This window comes from Hylobates moloch, unplaced genomic scaffold (genome assembly GCF_009828535.3).
Source record: "Hylobates moloch isolate HMO894 unplaced genomic scaffold, HMol_V3 SCAFFOLD_11, whole genome shotgun sequence".
Lineage (NCBI taxonomy): Eukaryota > Metazoa > Chordata > Mammalia > Primates > Hylobatidae > Hylobates > Hylobates moloch.
In genome coordinates, this window is record NW_026652286.1 from 49789199 (window position 1) to 49810216 (window position 21018).

General features: G+C 38.6%; 1 protein-coding gene and 1 pseudogene across 2 annotated transcripts in view; both read right to left on the minus strand.

Annotated features, from left to right (window-relative positions):
• The window catches only part of RSF1 (remodeling and spacing factor 1), a 160280-nt gene that overhangs the window by 59868 nt on the left and 79394 nt on the right, over nucleotides 1-21018 (minus strand). For both annotated transcript variants that reach the window (XM_058446643.1, XM_032167000.2), the window contains exons 4-5: nucleotides 16261-16466; nucleotides 1064-1218 (exon numbers count right to left, since the gene is read on the minus strand). In XM_058446643.1, coding sequence (XP_058302626.1) covers nucleotides 1064-1218; nucleotides 16261-16466 — 361 coding nt within the window. The remainder of the gene's footprint in view (nucleotides 1-1063; nucleotides 1219-16260; nucleotides 16467-21018) is intronic.
• Nucleotides 9130-11705, minus strand: LOC116477202 (ferritin heavy chain-like; annotated as a pseudogene).

The window sequence follows — 21018 nt, forward strand, 5'->3', positions numbered from 1 at the left end:
CCCACTGATGGATGAATTGATAAACAAAATGTGGCATATACATACAATGGACAATTATTCAATAATTTATTAAAAGGAAGAAAATTCTGACATACACTACAACAGTGGTTCCCAACCTTTTGGCACCAGGAACCAGTTTCGTGGAAGACAATTTTTCTATAGGAGGTGGGTTGGGGGGATGGTTTTGGGATGAAACTGTTCCACCTCAGATCATCAGGCATTAGATTCTCATGAGGAGTGTGTAACCAAGATCCCTTGCATAAGTGGTTCACAATAGGGTTTGTGCTCCCATGAGAATTTAATGCCGCCACTGATCTGACAGGAGGTGGAGCTTGGGTGGTAATGCTCACTAGGGTGGTAATGCTCACTCGTCCCCGCTCACCTCCTCCTGTGCAACCTGGTTCCTAACAGGTTACAGACCGGTACTAGTCCTTGGCCCGGGGATTGGGGACCCCTGTAACATGGATGAACTTTGAAGACACTATGCTATGTGAAATAAGCCTGTCACAAAAGTGCAAGCATTATGATTCCTCGGATATGAATGATCAAATTCATAAGAGACAGATAGCAGAATGAGAGATGCCAGGGGCTGAGGGGAAGGAAAAATGCAGAGTTTAGTGTTTAAAACATACAGAGCTTTAACTGAGAAAGATCAAAAAAGTTCTGGAGATGGATGGTGGTGATGGATGCATCACAACAATATGAATGTACTTAATGCCACAGAACTGTATGGTTAAAAACGGTTAAAATGGTAAATTTTATGTTATATTTTGCCACAATAAAAAAGTTCATTAAATGTCTTCACATTCCTTAGTAAAAAATATTATGTTTTGATGATTTGAACATTTTTTACTAAGATTTTTTTAATGTTCTACATAAAAGAGCAACATATTCGATGTTTTTGGCCCCATTTTCCTTAAATTAAGGAAAAATCAACCTCCTTTTATAAGAAGGCTCCCAATTCAAATTGAGATAGAAATTCAGAATTATATAGTTGGGAAGAGGAGTGGAAGAATATGGAAGAGATTACAAAACAAAGCAAAACAAAACACACAAAAAAAACCTTGTTTAGGTGTTTCTTCCTCTTTTTTAGTCTCCTCATCCTCTAAGCTGGGACTTTCCCGAGAAGAGTTGTCTTGTTGGCTAGAGTTTTTCAATAGTACAGGATCAATTTGTGCTTTCAGGAGTGCAAGAGTCTCAGCCAACTCGTTTCGATTTCTAAACAAGGAAAAAAATAAGACAGCATAAAAATCTTTTTCCTGTTCTAGAGAACTTTCTGAATAATACCGACAGAAATTAAAATAAAAAAAGAAAAAGACATTAAGAACATCAAAAACACTGGTATAGCTAGCCCTAATTAACCCTGAATTTTAAAAGCACTAAGAAAAACACATTAAAATATACTGTTCTTCAGAGAGGAATATTAGATTTTCCTCTCTACTGATTGGAATGACAATGAATATCTCTTTGGTTGAAAAGAAAAGTAGGAACAAAATTAAACAAAAATCAACGTTTGATAACTTTAAAAGTACTATGTAATCTCTAAGGAGATGAAATCAATGTAAAACTTGATTGCAAAAGTATTTTTTGTTTTGTTCTTGATTCATCTGGAAATAATTCTTTTCTACGTTCAGAGATAACAGTATTTGATATTGCTACAAAATTAAGATCCAGAACTTTCTGATTACAGCAAAACATCAGTTCCAATAACACAATTTAAAAACATAAAAAATTGTGGTAGCTGATTTTATTTTGCTAATAATGGTTTATAACTGATTCAACAATACCAGAAAATTCCAAATAAATAAGAGTCTAATCTATAAATTCTACTTAAAAAAAAAAAAAAGAGACCTGGTCTCACTTCCTCATCCAGGCTGGAGTGCAGTGACCTGATCATGGCTCATGGTAACCTCAAATTCCCAGGCTCAAGACCCTCCTAACTCAGCCTCCCAAGTAGCTAGGACTACAGTTGTATATCCCTATATCTGGCAAATAAAATCCTGTATTTTTACTAGCAAAAACGAAGGTGTGGTATGGTTAATTTAAATGCCACTTACAACTGAGAAAACTCATCTGGATATTTTTCTTGCTCAGACAAGCAAGAAATGCTGTCAGACAGTGCGTAATGCTAAAGATAAAAAGCAGACCCTGGACTAAGAGTTGGGAAACTTAGTTCTAGATGAGCCACTAGGTTATTAATTAGCACCAAGATCCTCCCATCTGTGTTCTCAATGTGCGATGTAAATACCCCTAATTCAAAGTGAAAACTGCTAAGATGAAATGACTCGTTTTCTTATCTGTCACATATGGCTCCTACCCTCCTTTCCCTTTCCAATTCCATGCCAGCTAGATTCTACTGCTTTAGAGTAGGAACTCTGCATTCCAAAGAGCCCCTGAACAAGTCATATATCCTCATTAGGCCTCAGCTTTCTTATTTATAAAATAAAAGAACGGATTCTCTTGAGTATTACTAAATTGGTCTTCTAAATAAAGCAGTAAAATTGCCACTGATAAAAATCAGAAATTAAAATGGCAACCATTTATTATACATGAGAATGAAACATACATGCTCATACATATCATGAGCATATATAATAAACAGTCTAGAATTTTAATTATCTAATATCAAAAGGTAAGACTAGATGTTTTCTCAAAGTCTTGTCTGGTCCTGCCTCCATTTTACAGAAAGGAAAATTAAGACTCAGAGACTTTATTTATTTTTGGCAAAGATCCAGTCCCCTAATTTCATTACAACCTACTTCTAACTTAAGGATCTATGCTTTATTACTACTCATATTCCATTGAGAATTCCATATGTTAAAAAAAAGAAAAAGAGAATTCCATATGCAACAAATGGCTCAATCTATTTGTTATTTCTCAAAGTCATGGTGAGAACTGAAGAGTATATTGAAGTTATGCACCATACCAATTTTAAAAAGCTTCAAAACGTAAGAGAGCTAATATTGCTAGGAAAATCTATTTCAATTACTTCCACTACTTTTTTTTTTTTTTTTTGAGATGGAGTTTCACTCGTCACCCAGGCTGGAGTGCAATGGCAGGATCTTGGCTCACTGCAACCTCCTCCTCCTGGGTTCAAGCAATTTTCCTGCCTCAGCCTCCCGAGTAGCTGGGATTACAGGCACCCATCACCATGCCTGGCTAATTTCTTTCGTAATTTTAGTAGAGATGGGGTTTCACCATGTTGGTCAGGCTAGTCTCAAACTCCTAACCTCAAGTGATCTGCCCGCCTTGGCCTCCCAAACTGTTGGGATTACAAGCGTGAACCACTGCACCCAGCCTACTTCCACTACTTTAAGCAAAAAGGGAATTTAGCAGTAAAATTTATTAAAGAACAACTCCCTAAAAGGCTTTTTAATCTGTTCAATGTGTTTAAACACAAGCCTAAAGTAGACGTTATTATATGAAAACAAAACTACCCATCTTTGGGTTTTTCCTATTTTGAACAATTAAAAAAATCCTAAATCTGAGTTAGTCAGAGGAAATTTTTATGAATTCCCTCAAATCACATCCAAATTTCTTAACACTATCTACAGAATCTTTTAGACTATGGACCCTAACAACAATCCAGTTGTTTTGCTACCCCTCCCTCACTTGTTCTCTGTTCTCCATACCATTTCTTCTCTCAGGCATGTTAAATCAGATATATCCCTCCAAAATACCAGGCTTTCTAAGGATATCAGGTGACTGATTGCACTTCTGCTCTCTTAGCCTGGAATGTGTTCCCCATGGCTAATTCCAGTTACTCTCTCAAAGACAAGTATAGAATGAATAAACAAAACGTAGTACATCTACATATGGAAATACTATTCAGCCATAAAAAGGAATAAAGTTCTGATTTATATTACATGGATAAACCTTGTAAAGATTATTCTACTTGAAAGTGGCCACACATGGCTGGGCGTGGTGGCTCACATCTGTAATCCCAGCACTCTGGAGGGCGAGGCAGGCGGATCACCTGAGGTCGGGAGTTCGAGACCAGCCTGACCAACATGAAGAAACAGGAAAGGAAAGGGGAAAGCGAAGAGGAAAGGGAAGGGAAAAGGGAAGAGGAAAGGGAAGGGAAAAGGGAAGGGAAGGGAAAAGGGAAGGGAAAGGAAGGGAAAAGGGAAGGGAAGGGAAAAGGGAAGGGAAGGGAGAAGGGATACGGGAGAAGGGAAGGGAAGGAAAGGAAAGGGAAAGAAAGAAAGAGGCCACACACAGAAAGTCACATGTTATATAATTCTATGTATATAAAATGTTGAGAATAGGCAAATTATAGACACAGAAAGATTGGTGGTTGCTAAGGGCTAGGAAAAGGGAGAATGAAGAATAACTGCTAATGGGTACAGCGTTTTCTTTTTAGGGTGAGAAAAAGATCCCGGTGTTAGATAGTGGTACCAGTTGCATAACTTGTAAAAAATACTAAAAACTACTCAATTATATATATTTTACAAAAAAGAGATGGTGGTTTGGACAGGAATGTAGCTATGAAGGAGAAGTGATCAAATTCTAGATACAATCATGCATGAATTGCTGATTGGATTTGCTGTTAGGGTAGATGTGGAGTGAGAGAAAAAGCAAAGTTATGGATGTGCTCCAAGGTTTTGGGCCTTGGGGTTTACACTTGGTATAAAAGCACTCTCTGTAGTCCCACTCTGTTCCTGAAGAAGCACCTGATGGACTCTGGTATAAGGTCTCTATTTGCTAAATTTCTCTCATCATTAATAACCAAACACTAACACTTGGTTATATTTATGTCTCTGCTTATCTTTTTCATTCCTAAAGAAATTCTATTGACATATTCCATAGGGTTGAGCCAATGAAAGGATGTAGCTGCTATTAACTGAGATGAGACGTTCATATTAGGGTAGAAAGGTTCAAAGTTTAGTTTTGGGCAGACTGGTTACTGACTTTGACTTAACCAGATTCTAAACTGTTATATTTTCCTATATGTACCTTAAGTTAATATAGATTTCAATGAAATGGAACACATCATCCTAACCATTATTATTGTGAAATATGATTTCTCCCAGCCTAGAAGTTGTTCAGAGTTTGAATTAGTGGTAGGTGCTAAACATTTCAGAAGCAATGAAGAAAAACAAAACAAAACAAAACAAAACAAAAATAAACAGAGGCCCCTGAACACCATGCCCACAAAAAAAAAAAAAAAAAAAGTCAAGCATAGGCATTATCTTCTGCCAAGTATGAGCCCAGTACCTGGTTCTTCCACAGCACCCTTGATAATCTCCAACACAGACTTTGTGACTCTGTATTATGTAATATCTCCCTGTACCTTTCTCCCATAACAAAAACTCCTTAAGAAATGAGACCAGGTCTTCACATCTACAGAGCATAGCACAGTATAAATATAACAAGTCTTGTGTAAATATTTTAAATATATGACTCCAGAGTTGAGAAACAATATTCCAACTTTTTGGTATAAATTCCAAATTATTCAGTAGGCAAAAAAAAAAAAAATTATGGAGGCCAAGAAAACTGAAGAGAGGCATTAATTAGTAATATCAATAGCAGTACTATTAATCTAAGATGTTAACATTACTGAATGAGCACTGTGTTCCAAGCATTAATTATTCCAAGAGTTTTATATTAATTAGTTCATATAATTCCAATATAACCCAATTAAATAGGTATTAAATTATTCCCATTTTATGACTGAGGAAACTGAGGACACGGAGAGAGGTATGGTAATTTGCCTAAGGTAAGTTAGTACAATTTAGCAAGACTGAATTTCGAATAGTCTGACTTTAGAGCCCTTCTTAATCACTGTACTATATTAGCAAGTTTTACATATATATATATATGGTTTAAAAATGCATTCATACAGTTTGTAATTATGGGTACATGAAAACTGTAGTATATACTATTTCAAATTCAGCTTTTTGAAAATGACTGTCAAACCATTATCAATTTTGAAAATATTTTTAATGAGGTATAATTCACATACTGTAAAATAAACATATTTTAAGCACTCAGTTCATCAGTTCTGAGAAATGCATACATTGTATAATCGACACCACAATCAACATAAGGAATATCACTATTCCCACAAAAATTCCCTCCTGTCCTTTCCTACTCAATTCCTTTTCCCCATCAAAGCAAGAAGAAATCAAGTTTTGATTATGATAACCACAGATGATACAGTTTGGCTGTATCCCCACCCAAATCTCATCTTGAATTGTAACTCCCACAATTCCCACGTGTTGTGGGAGGAACCGGGAGGTGATAGAATTATGGGGTGTGTCTTTCCTGTTCTGTTCTCGTGATAGTGAATGAGTCTCATGAGATATGACAGTTTTAAAAACGGGAGTTTCCTGCACAAGCTCTTTCTTTGCCTGCCGCCATTGATGTAAGACATGACTTGCTCCTCCTTGCCTTCTGCCACAATTTTGATGCCTCCCCAGCCATGTGGAACTGTGAGTCCAATTAACCTCTTTATTTTGTAAATTGCCCAGTCTTGTCTTTATCAGCAGCATGATAACGGACTAATATAGTAAATTGGTACCAGGAGTGGGGCGTTGCTGAAAAGGTACCTGAAAATGTGGAAACAGCTTAAAAATGGGTAAAAGGCAGAGGTTGGAACAGTTTGGAGGGCTCAGAAGAGGATATGAAAATGTGGGAAAGTTTGGAACTTCTCAGAGACTTGTTGAATGGCTATGACAAAAATGCTGACAGCAATATGAACAATAAGGTCCAGGCTGAGGTAGTCTCAGAAGGAGATGACGAACTTGTTCCCCAACTGGAGTAAGGGTGAGTTTTGTTATGTTTTAGCAGAGACTGGTGGCCTTTTCCCCTGCCCTAGAGATTTGTGGAACTTTGAACATGAAGGAGATGATTTAGGGTATCTGGAGGAAGATATTTCTAAGCAGCAAAGCATTCAAGAGGTGACCTGAGTGCTGTTAAAGGCATTCAGTTTTATAAGGGAAGCAGAGCATAAAAGTTTGGAAAATTTGTAGCCTGGCAATGTGATAGAAAAGAAAATCCCATTTTCTGAGGAGAAATTCAAGCTGGCTGCAGAAATTTACGTAAGAAACAAGGAGCCAAATGTTATCCCTGAGACAACAGGGAAAATGTCTCCAGGCATGTCAGAGGTCTTCACGGCAGCCCCTCCTATCACAGGCCTGGAGGCCTAGGAGGAAAACATGGTTTCATGGATCAGGCCCAGGGTCCATGTGCTATGTGCAGCCTAGGGACTTGGTGCCCTGCATCTCAGCCACTCCAGTCATGGCTGAAAGATGTCAATGCAGAGCTCAGGCTGTGGCTTCAGAGGGTGCAAGTCCCAAGCCCTGGCAGCTTCCATGTGGTGTTGAACCTGTGAATGCACAGAAGAATTGGAGTTTGGAAACCTCTGCCTAGATTTCAGAAGATGTATGGAAACACCTGGATGCCCAGGCAGAAGTTTCCTGCAGGGGTGGGGGGACTTCATGGAGAACCTCTGCTAGGGCAGTGTGGAAAGGAAATGTGGGGTCAGAGCCCCCACACAGAGTCCCTACTGGGGCACCACCTAGTGGAGCTGTGAGAAGAGGACTACTGTCCTCTAGACCCCAGAATGGTAGATCCACTGACAGCTTACACCGTGTGCCTGGAAAAGACGCAGATACTCAGGGCCAGCCCGTGAAAACAGCCAAGAGGGAGGCTGTACAGGGGCGCAGCTGCCCAAGACCATGGGAACCCACCACTTGCATCAGCATGACCCAGATATGAGATAGGCAAAAGAGATGATTTTGGGGCTTTAAGATTTGACTGCCCTGCTGGATTTCAGACTTGCATAGGGCCTGCAGCCCCTTTGTTGTGGCCAATTTATCTCATTTGGAATGGCTGTGTTTACCCAATGCCTGTACCCCCACTGTATCTAGGAAGCAATTAACTTGCTTTTGATTTTACAGTCTCACAGGAAGAAAGGACTTGCCTTGTCTCAAATGAGATGTTGGCCTGTGGACTTTTGAGTTAATGCTGAAATGAGTCAATACTTTGGGGGACTGTTGGGAAGGCATGATTGGTTTTGAACTATGAGGACATGAGATTTAGGAGGGGCCAGGGGCAGAAAAATATGGTTTGACTGTGTCCCCACCCAAATCTCATCTTAAATTGTAACTACCACAATTCCCACCTGCTGTGGGAGGAATCTGGTGGAAGGTGATTGAATTAAGGGCGAGGGTTCATTTCCTGTGAGTGAATGAGTCTCACGAGATCTGATGGTTTTAAAAACAGGAGTTCCCTGCACAAGCTCTCTCTTTCTTTGCCTGCCGCCATCAATGAAAGGCATGACTTGCTCCTTCTTGCCTTCTGCCATAATTCTGAGGCCTGCCCAGCCACATGGAACTGTAAGTCCAATTAAACCTCTTTCTTTTGCAAATTGCCCAGTCTTGGGTATATCTTTATCAGCAGCATGAAAATGGACTAATACAACAGATTTTTAATTTTATTAATTCTAGAACTTATCACAAATGGAATCAAACAGTATGTGCTTCTTTCACATACAAGGAATTTTGAGACAAATCCATATAGTTTCATAGGTCATCCCTTTTTATTGCTTAGTAATAATTCATTGTATGAGTAATGTTAAGAATAAAGATGCTATGAACATTCTTATACAAGGCTTTTTGTAAACATGTTTTCATTTCTCTAATATACATACCCAGAAATGAAATTTATAGGTTATGGGATAATAGTTTGTTAACATTTGAAGAAACTGCAAAACTGTTTCCCAAAGTGGTTGTATCATTTTACATATACAGCAAGGTGTTTCAGTTGGTTCATATCCTTGCTAACATTTGGTGCTGTAAGCCATTTTCGTTTTACTAATTCTAATGCAAGTAAGGTAATACCTCATGGTGGTTTTAACTGGAAATTCTACAATGAATAATGATGCTAAGCACTTTTTCATATGAATACTGGCCATATGTATATATTCTTTATGAAGTAACTGCTCAACAGTCTGCATATAACTTTATTTTCCTTAGTATACTTCGTATAAAAGTACTTTCTGTAGTCCCACTAAGATCCTGAAGAAGCTTGTGATGGAATGTGGTCTATGGTCTTTATTTGCTAAAATTCTCTAATCATTAATAACCAAACACTACCACCTTGTTATGTTTACATCTTTGCTTATCTTTTTTTTTTTTTGAGACACAGGGTCTCAACTCTGTTGCCCAGGCTAGAGTGTGGTGGTACAATCACAGTTCACTGCAGCCTCAAGCTCCTGTGCTCAAGCAATCCTCCCACCTCAGCCTCTCAAGTCACTGAGACTACAGGCAAGTGCCACCACACCTGGCTGATTTTTGTATTTTTTGTAGAGACAGGGTTTCGTCATGTTGCCTAGGCAGGTCTCCAACTGCTGGGTTCAAGCAAACTGCTCACCTGGGCCTCCCAAAGTGCTGAGGTTACAGGTGTGAGCTATCATGCTGAGCCCATCTTTTTCATTCCTAAACAAATTCTATTAACATACCCCATGGGGTGAATAAAATCACTTATTACATCATATTTGATTAGATGTAAAAATTTTTTTTCCGTACTTTTATCTTCTTTCATTGAGGCCTAGAGATGAAATAATACTTTTGTGGCAATTCTGTTTTAAACATTAACTGGAATAAGTAAGACACTGGCTGGAGCTTAAACATTTTTGCTATTGAAACCTGTTATAATACTTCGTTGAGCCATATGAAATCACCATTTTAATAGGTCAAAATGTTCAAATGTTAACAATTTCATATGGTTTGATGAAACTTAACTACTTCTATTGTTTTGTAAATCACATACTAAATCTTGTTTCAACTTAAAGTATAATTCTTTATATATAAGTTAATTGCTTCCTATCTATTCATCTAATATGTATATTTATATTATTATTTTTTTGGGGGGGGTACCAAATTTCTTTATTTGAAGGAATGATACAAATCAAAGAACTTAAGTGGATGTTTTGGTAAAACTTACAGAAAAGGTAAAGGAAACCCCAACATGCATGCACTGCCTTGGTGACCAGGGAAGTCACCCCACGGCTATGGGGAAATTAGCCTGAGGCTTAGCTTTCATTATCACTGTCTCCCAGGGTGTGCTTGTCAAAGAGATATTCTGCCAAGCCAGATTCGAGTGCTCCCATCTTGTGCAAGTTGGTCACATGGTCACTCAATTCTTTGATGGCTTTCACTTGCTCATTCAGGTAATGTGTTTCAATGAAGTCACACAAATGGGGGTCATTTTTGTCAGTGGCCAGTTTGTGCAGTTCCAGTAGTGACTGATTCACATTTTTTCCCAAATGTAATGCACACTCCATCGCATTCAGCCCGCTCTCCCAGTCATCACAGTCTGGTTTTTTGATATCCTGAAGGAAGATTCGGCCACCTCATTGGTTCTGCAGCTTCATCAGTTTCTCAGCATGTTCCCTCTCCTCATGAGATTGGTGAAGAAAGTATTTGGCAAAGTTCTTCAAAGCCACATCATCGCGGTCAAAGTAGTAAGACATGGACAGGTAAACGTAGCAGGCATAGAGCTCCAGGTTGATCTGGTGGTTGATGGCGGCCTCTGAGTCCTGGTGGTAGTCCTGGCGCACCTGCGAGGTGGACGTGGTCGTCACGGCAGCGACTAAGGAGAGGTGGCAGCGGTGGCTGCGCGGCGCTGGGGAGGCGGCAGGGGCCTTGGGGCGGTCAGAGGGTGCGGTGAAGAGGTGAAGGACGGCTGGCTATGGGCAGCCGGCCCGGGTGGGGGATGAGCGCCGGGTTCCGTCCAAGCACTGTTGAAGCAGGAAACCCCGACGACTCTCAGCGAAGAACGCCTCTATATTTATATTATTAATTTTGCAACTAGCAGAAATGGAAGTTGCTACGTAACAGTACAAGTTTTAAGACTGTGGTGATGTTATGGTATGAAATTTTCAGTAGAAGATCAACTATGTAAAATTATCCCTTTTTGGTGGATTCTCATTTTTTAAAAAATTCCATTTGATTTTTAATTTGCAAAGTTCAGTTATATTTCTAAATTTATCAATCATTAAGAAGGCTGACTTATTAGCTTTAGAAAACGGAACCCTAAAGACTAGATAACTTTTGTTATATAATCCTCTTTTAAGAATTAGGTAGAAACACGTTTCCAACACCAGCCGATCACCAAGAAAATAATACTGTTACGTTAAAGAAATTGTTTTAAGAAAAAACAAGAGGCTTTTAATTTACTAGTAAAAAATAATATTTACTAGCTAAGAAAAGCACCTAAGTGCAACCTATTAAATGAAAAAGTCAAAGTCAAAATCTTATTTGCTTTACTTGTTCTTTCCTTATCACTTGATTTTCCTTTTTCTTTTTTTTTGAGATGGAGTCTGCTCTGCTGTCGCCAGGCTGGAGTGCAGTGGCGCAATCTCGGCTCACTGCAACCTCTGCCTACTGGGTTCAAGTGATTCCTCTGCCTCAGCCTTCTGAGTAGCTGGGACTACAGGCACACACCACAATGCCAGCTAATTTTTGTATTTTTAGTAGAGACGGAGGTTCACCATGTTGGCCAGGATGGTCTCCATATCTTGACCTCATGATCCGCCCGCCTTGGCCTCCCAAAGTGCTGGGATTACAGATGTGAGCCACCGTGCCCGGCCATCACTTGGTTTTCTAAAGAAATCCCTTGCTAAAAAGATTACTGCCTCTTACAAAACTCCACTTCGCATAAACTTGCACGTTTAATTGAAAAATGTTTGACAACATCTATCAGTCTTAAGACAATCACTCCCCTGCAATGTAAAAGGAAAAACAAACGTTCTTGCTCCTGTCAAAACTCAGTTCTGCTTCCCCATAATTTGAATCCAGTGATCCTGGCTCAGCCTTTGAGATATTCTTCTACAAATCAATCCTTTAAATGTTTGAAGACATTTATGTCTGAGTAAATTTCTGCTAGATAAAGCATTTTCAGTTCATTCAATCATCTTCTTTGTGGTTTTTCCCATAATGGACTTTACTATATTAATGTTTATTTCAGAGTCTGCCATTCAAACAGAAATACCATGCTCCAGGTATGATCTCATCCAAGTCAAATGAGATGATGCCCCACATTATTTTAGGCACTAAATATATATTAGTGACAACTAAGATCTTATCTTTATGAGGCAAAAATTATTACAATGTTTTCTACATTCAACCTTTGCAACAATGAGAGACCTATGTGGACAAGACAGTTTACTATGTTTGTCAGTAAGATTTCCACTGTGTTGGGTTAAAGCTAATTGGAATGTCATGTCATAGAACATCTCATTTATAATATGCATAAACACACCCAACTGAAAATTTGAGATAAATTACCGTCCTTCCCCAGAAAATATGCATATAATATTCACCTAAAATCTATTCCTTACAAGTTGAGGCCTTTCACAGGTGCCTGCAGCCCCTCTTAGAGATCTTAGAGCTATACTATTCACTATTACATCACCAATTGTTTAGCACAGTACCTATTACACAAGCATATATGTAATAGAATTTATAAATTTAATAAAATAAAGAAATGTTAGTATGACAATCAGCTGTTTAAAAACTGAATTTCATTACACAAAATCAGAGAGTCAATAAACCAAATGATTTCTGAATGGTCCCAAATATTTCCACATTATTTGGGCAATGTTCCCTGGCTCATTGTAAATAGAAATATATGTATTAATAGATGTCATCAAAATGGCTAAAAATAACCTGGCACCATTTTCTAAAGAAATTTGTGGTTGTGAAAATGAGAAAACTATGGGATGGGTATGGTGGCTCACACCTGTAATCCCAGCACTTTGGGAGGCCACGGCAAGTGAATAGCTTGTGCTCGGGAGTTCGAGACCAGCATGGTCAACATGGCGAAACCCCGTCTCTACTAAAAGTACAAAAATTAGCCAGGTGTGGTGGTTCACACCTGTAATCCCAGCTACTCAGGAGGCTGACGCAGAAGAATCGCTTGAACCCGGGAGGCAGAAGTTGCAGGGAGCTGAGATCGCACCACTGCACTCCACACTCCAGCCTGGGCAACAAAGCAAGATCTTGTCTCAAAAAAAAACTAAAAAAAAAAAAAAAAGGAAAACCGTATGCAGGCATTAATCTACACAAGCATTTCCTTCTGAACAACTGCCACATACACCATTTTGTTTATCAAAAACAAATTTTAACAAATGGAAAGAAGTTTTATGAGTTTTGGGGTGTGTGTGTGTGTGTGTGTGTGTGTGTGTGTGTGTGTGTGTTTAAAAAGGGCAGAAGCCCAAGGAATAAAACATGGAGAAATGGTCAAGCATGAGAAGAGGTGAAAGCAACACCAGGAGAATTTTCTGACCTTTCTGCTGATAAATATTTCTTTAGTGAATAAACTAAATTTCAGTCTTTGGAGTTAGAAAGGTTGTAAGAAAAGCGAATAGCTGGCCGGGCATGGTGGCTCACGCCTGTAATCCCAGCACTTTGGGAGGCCGAGGCAGGCAGATCACGAGGTCAGGAGATCCAGACCATCCTGGCTATCACAGTGAAACCCCATCTCTACTAAAACTACAAAAAATTAGCAAGGCATGGTGGCGGGTGCCTGCAGTCCCAGCTACTTGGGAGGCTGAGGCAGGAGAATGCCGTGAACCCAGAAGGCGGAGCTTTCAGTGAGCCAAGATCGTACCACTGCACTCCCGCCTGGGCGACAGAGTGAGACTCTGTCTCTAAAAACAAAAAACAAAAGAAAAGCAAATAGTTAAAAAGTTAAAAAGGTGGAAATAAAAAGAGAAAAGGTTTATTGAGCATGTATTACAGTGCCAGTACCATTTCTCATATATTCCTCACAACAACTTTTTGAGGAAGTATTATCACTTTCAAAGTACAGGAATGTAACTCTCAGAAAAATTAAGTACCGTTAGCCCTCCATATCCACAGATCAAAATATTTAGAAAAAAATAAACTACAGCTAATACAATAAAAATACAAATTAAAACTATAGTATAACAATTTTATACCTAGCATTTACAATGCATTAAGTATTGTAAGTATATGGGAGGATGTGCATAGGTTATACACAAATATTATGTAAAGGGCTTAAGCATTTGCAGATTTTGTTATCCATGAGGGTCTGGAACCAGTGCCCCCTGGATACCAAGGGACAAATGTAATGTGTCTACAGATGGTAAGTGGATGAACCCAGATTCAAACATAACTGTTAACTCTAAAATTTCACATCATGCATTAATGTATAACCTACTTAAAACAGTATACATTAGACATTTTTTTTTTGGAGATGGAGCCTTGCTGTGTTGCCCAGGCTGGAGTACAGTGGCGTGATCTTGGCTCACTGCAACCTCCCCCTGCTGGGTTCAAGCGATTCTCCTGCCACAGCCTCCCGTGTAGCTGGGATTACAGGCCTGTGCCACCAAACCCAGCTAATTTTTTTTTTTTATTTTAGTAGAGACAGGATTTCACCATGTTGGCCAGGATGGTCTCGATCTCCTGACCGCGTAATATGCCCACCTCAGCCTCCCAAAGTGCTGGGATTACAGGTGTGAGCCACCGTGCCCAGCCTTCCAGTTCTTTTTATCTTGAACTCCTCTCATAAATTACACCTCTGCCTCCCGGGTTCAAGCAATTCTCCTGCCTCGGCCTCCCGAGTAGCTGGGAGTACAGGCGTGCGCCACCATGCTCGGCTAATTTTTTGTATTTTTAGTAGAGATGGGGTTTCACCATGCTAGCCAGGCTGGTCTCGAACTCCTGACCTCGTGATCCTCCCGCCTCGGCCACTGAAAGTGATGAGATTACAGGTGTGAACCACCGCACCCAGCCCATTAGACATTATTTTGAACAACTATGACTGATCAATAGTAATCACTATTTCGCTATCATATTTTCTTCATCTACAAAGAAGAAAAGAATGTTTTAAACAACTACGCAAAGTTAATATGGGAAATAATAGAAACAGTGGTATAATGTCATGAATAGATCATATTTGGTCTTTGTATTTAAAGGAGAAATGGTAAATAAATTTTAGTTTAGGACTACTTTGTTTACCTCCGTTTAGCAAATTAATTACAAGGAAAATAATGTAATGATACATGCTTATAAAACAATCTCCCATGAGATTAATCAGTACACATTTATTCTTAGGGAATGAAAATTGAGCTTTTCTACAGGTTATTTTTTCAAAGCATTAATAAATAATCATTAAGAGAAATCTGCTGAAATTCAAAATGGGGCAAAAAACAGATATGAGTTAATGTCAGGAAAGTTTTTCATAAGCTAGCGGTTAGATAGGTATGAGTTTTCCCTACTTTATAGGACCCCGATGTCTTCCAAATTAATATAATTTGTGGAATATTTCTAAATAATAAAGTTATAGTGACAGAAAACTAAAGACACAAAGATTCTGTAATAATGGTTCTAGTATTACTCATAGGGTTTAAGTTATATTTCATGGTTATATATTAAATGTTTCTGTTCAAATATATTTGTCAACACAAATAAAAAATCAAGATTTTTAAAAAGAGAACTATGACAAAAAAGTGCAATGTTCCCAAGATTTCCTCAGAACTCCAATAAAGAAATATATGCACAGCAAATAGAATATATACTGTGTCAAGATGAACTGGATAAATTAAAATAATTAGAACTAGTTAATGCTGAGTAGAAAACTATAGCTAAAGGCTGGGCGTGGTGGCTCACGCCTGTAATCCCAGCACTTTGGGAGGCCGAGGCAGGTGGATCACCTGAGGTCGGGAGTTCGAGACCAGCCTGACCAACATGGAGAAACCTCATCTCTATTAAAAATACAAAATTAGCTGGGCGTGGTGGCACATGCCTGTAATCCCAGCTACTCGGGAGGCTGAGGCAGGAGAATTGCTTGAACCTGGGAGGCGGAGGTTGCAGTGAGCTGAGATCGCGCCATTGCACTCCAGCCTGGGCAACAAGAGTGAAACTCCGTTTAAAAAAGAAAAGAAAACTATAGCTAAATAAGAACCAAACAATGCTTTTCTTGTGCTTTTGTCTAACAATGTATTTTTCTGTCCATATTATTTATAATTATTCAGATTCTAGCTTCCTGATGTATAAGGTATGTGTATATAATATGGACTGAACTGCTGAATATATTCATTCACTTGACAAATAAAAAACTAAGTGCATACTATGGGTATTACGCTGGATACTAGGTGAGGCCTTGACAACTCCCAAAACCCACACACAAAATCCACTTCTGTCTCACACATAACATCCTAGTTTTGAAACGAGATCAATGTACAAAACACACAAATAAGTGTAAAAAGGTTCCAATAAAAGATACCTGACAATGCATTTCCATGAAGAGCCATCTTGATCATCTTGTTCTTCTATGTACATTCTGACATTGTGATCCTGATCCAATTGGTACCAGTACATGAGGCCATCTTTGTCTCGCCCAATTGGCTGGAGACGCATAGTATCGGCATCCTCCTCATTAATAATATTCTTGAATTTGAGATTGTCATCAAACTGACACTCACAGAGGTACTGAAAAATAGTCATAACATGGCTTAAAATACCTCACAAATATTTCTCCATCACAGTAAATATGATACAACTGTAGAATTGATTCAGGGAAAGCAGTGGACAGAACACATATACTGTATTCCTTCTTTCACTATCCTCTCCCTACTTTCATACAAACTGTTTAGAATAGCCAATATTTTAAGATAACATTTTATATTAACACCATACCAATTTATAGGTTTAACACAACCACTGACACACAAATCAAGTTTTATTTCAAAAGGAATGAGCCCGTTTGCACTAAAAACTCCCAAATCATCTCATGGTATAAGATTTTCTATTTTAGGCCAGGCACAGTGGCTGACACCTGTAATCCCAGCACTTTGGGAGGCTGAGGCAGGAGGATCGCTTGAGTCCAGGAGTTAAAGACTAGCCTGGGCAACATGGTGAAACCCTGTCTCTACAAAAAATACAAAAATTGGCCAGGTATGGTGGTGCACGCCTACAGCCCCAGCTATTTCAGGGGCTGAGAGGTTGAGGATGTGGTGAGCTGTGATCTTGCCACTGCACTCTGGCTTGGGCAACAGAGCAAGAACCTGTCTCAAAAAAAATTTTCTATTAAAAAATTTTCATTTTTTTTTTACATTTTCTTTGTTTAAAATGACAAATAAAAAGTGCATATATTTATGGTATACACCATGGTATTCTGATATATGTGTATAGTGTGGAATGGCTAAACCAAGCTAATAAACACATCTATTACCTAATGTACTTAGAATTTTTGGTGGTGAGAACATTTAAAATCTAGCCTCTTAGCAATTTTCAAATATATTATATATTGTTATTATCTATAGTCATCATGTTGCACAACTGATCTCCTGAACTAATTCCTCCTGTCTGACTTTTTGTAGCTTGGGCCAGTATCTCCCCAGTCTACCCCTCACCTCCCTAATCCCTGCTAATCACCACTCTACTCTGATTCTATGAGTCTGACTCTTTTAGATTCCACATTAAGTAGTATCATGGGGTATTTCTTTCAGTGCCTTGCTTATTTTACTTAACATAATGACCTCCAGGTTCAACCGTGTTGTCACGAAAGCAGGAATTTCCTTCTTTTCATTTTACATTCTTCTGTTGATGGACATTTAGAATGATCCTGTATCTTGGTTATTGTGATTAATGCTGCAGTGAACACACGGGAGTGCAGATACCACTTCAAGCAACAAATTCTTCTTCCTTTGGATATATATCCAGTAGTAGGATGCTGAATCATATGGTAGTTCTATTTCGAATTTTTTGAGGAGCCTCCATGCTATTTTCCATAATAGCCAAACTAATTTACATTCTCACAATCAGCGTGCAAGGCTTCCCTTTTCTTTTTTCTTTTTTGAGACAGAGTTTCATTCTGTCACCAGGCTGGAGTGCAGTGGCGCGATCTCGGCTCACTGTAACCTCCGTCTCCTGAGTTCAAGAGATTCTCCTGCCTCAGCCTCCTGAGTAGCTAGGACTACAGAGGCGTGCCACCACGCCCAGCTAATTTTTGTATTTTTAGTAGAGACGGGGTTTCATCATGTTGGTTAGGATGGTCTTGATCTCTTAACCTCTTGATCTGCCTGCCTTGGCCTCTCAAAGTGCTGGGATTATAGGCATGAGCCACTGCGCCTGGCCTCAAGGGTTCCCTTTTCTGTACATCTTTACCAAACTTGTTATCTCTTGTCTTTTTTTGATAACAGCCATCCTAACAAGCATGAAGTGATATTCCATTGTGGTTTTAAAATGCATTTCCCTGATAATTAGTGATACTGAGCATTTATTCATATAACTGTTGGCCATTTCCTACGTCTTTTTCTGAGAAATATCTGTTGAAGTCCTTTGCCCATTTTTAAATCAGATTACTTGTTTTCTTGCTGTTGCTTGAGTTCTTTATATGGTTTGAATATTGAACTCTTCTAGTAGTTTTATACTTTCGGGTCTATATTTAAGTCTTTAATCCACTAAGATAATTTCTGTGTATGGTGTAAGATAAGGGTCTAATTTCATTCTCCTGCATGTAGATGACCAGTTTTCCCAGCACCATTTATTGAATAGACTGCCCTTTGCACAGTGTGTAATCTTGATACCACTGTCAAAAAGCAACTGACCATCAATACATGAGTTTGTTTCTGGGCTTTCTGTCCTGTTCCAGTGGTCGATGTATCTGCTTTTTACCAGTACCATGTTGTTTTGATTACTATAACTTAGTAGATTTTTGAGATCAGGTAGTATGATGCCTCCGGTTTTGTTCTTCTGGCTCAAGACTGCTTTGGTTACTCACGCTCCTGTGGTTCCATATGAATTTTAGGGTTGTGTTTTATTTCTGTGAACAATGCCATTGGAATTTGATAGGGATTGCATTGAATCTGTAGATCACTTTGGGCAGTATGGACATCTTAACAAGATTAATTCTTTTAATCCATGAACATAGGGTATCTTTTCATTTGTCTTTTCTTTCATTAATGTTTTGTAGTTTTCAGTATAGAGATCTTTTACCTCTTTGGTCAAATTTACTCCTAAGTATTTTATTTTTTGATGCTATTGTAATGAATTGGTTTTTATAATTTCTTTTTTGGATAGTCTGTGATTTATGAGTAGAAACACTTCTGATTTTTGTATATTGATTTTATATCTCGCAATTTTACTGAATCATGTATTAGTTCTAATAGTCTGTCGGTAGAGTCTTTAGGATTTTTTATACGTAAAATCATGCCATCTGCAAACAGTCACAATTTAACTTCTTCCTTTCCAATTCAGATGACTTATTTCTTTTTGTACCTAACTGTTCTGGCTAGGACTTCCAGTACTATGTTGAATATAAGTGGCAAGTGGGTGTCCTTGTCTTGCTCCTGATGTTAAAGGAAAAGCTTTCAGTTTTTCACTGTTGGGTACCATGTAAACTGAGGGGTTGCTTTATATGGCCTTTACTGCATGGACACATATTCTTTTCATACCTAATTTGTTCAGAGTTTTTATCATGAAAGCAAAGTTGAATTTTCTCAAATGTTTTTTCTGCATATATTCATATGATTATATAATATTTGTCCTTCATTCTCTTAATCTGGAGCATCACAACTTTATTTAGTTAATCAATTAATTTTTTGAGACAGAGTCTTGCTCTGTCACCCAGGCTAGAGTGCAGTGGTGTGATCACAGCTCAGTGCAACCTCTGCCTCCCGAGCTCAAGCGATTCTCCTGCCTCAGCCTCCCTAGTAGTTGGAATTACAGGTATGCGCCACCACGCCCAGCTGATTTTTGTACTTTCAGTAGAGATGGGGTTTCACCATGTTGGCCAGGCTGGTCCTGAACTCCCGACCTCTACTGATCCATCCGCCTCAGCCTCCCAAAGTGCTGGGATTACAGGTGTGAGCCACCCCACCTGGCTTATTTATTTTTTAAAGACAAGAGTCTCACTCTGTTATCCAGGCTGAAGTGCAGTGGCACGATCACAGCTCAAGCAATCCTCTGCCTCAACCTCCCCAGTAGCTAGGTCTACAGGTACACGCCACCACACCCAGCTAGCTAGCTTTTTAAAATATTTTCGCTGTGTTGCCCAGGCTGGTGTTGAACTCCTGGACTCAAGTGATTCTCCTGCCTCAGCTGCCCAAAGTGCTGGGATTACAGGTGTGAGCCACTGTACCTGGCCATGTATCACATTTATTGATTTGCATATGATGAACAATCCTTACATTCCAGGATAAATCCCACTTGATCATGGTGAATGATCCCATTTATGTGCTATTAAATTTGGTTGCTAGTATTTTGTTAAGGATTTTTGCATCTGTGTTCATTGGAAATATTACTTTTCTTATAGTGCTTGTGTCCAGCTTTAGGATCAGTATAATGCTGGCCTTCTAAAATTAGTCTGGAAGTATTTTCTCCTCTGTAGTTTTTTAGAAGACATTGAGAAGGACTAGTATTAGTTATTCTTTAAATGTTTGGTAGAATTCAGCTGTGAAGCCATCATACCCTGGGCTTTTCTCTGATGGGACATTTTTCACTACTGGTTCAATTTTCTTACTTGTTATTGGTCTGTTCAGATTTTCTATTTCTTCGTAATTCAGTCTTAGTAAGATACATGCTTCTAGTATATATCCATTTTTTTCTATATAATCCAAACAATTGTTCATAGTTGTTTCTATGATCCTTTGTATTTCTGTGGTATTGGTTATAATGTCTCCACTTTAATTTCTGATTTAACTCTTCTCTCTTTCTTAGCCTAGCTAAAGGCTGTCAGTTTTATCTTCTCAAAAACCAACTCCTAGTTTTGTTTATCTTTTCTACTATTTTTTTCTAGTCTCTATTTCATTTAATTTTACTCATATCTCGGTTATTTTCTTCCTTCTACTGAGTTTGGGTTTAGTTTGTTCGTCTAGTTTCTTGCAGTGTAACATTAGGTTGTTATTTGAGATCTTTCTTCTTTTTTTAATATGGCCATCGATTGCTATAAACTTCCCTCTTAGATTTGCTTTTGCTGCATTTTGTAAGTTCTGGCATGTTGAGTTTCCATTTTCATTTCTCTCAAGAGTTTTAAAATTTC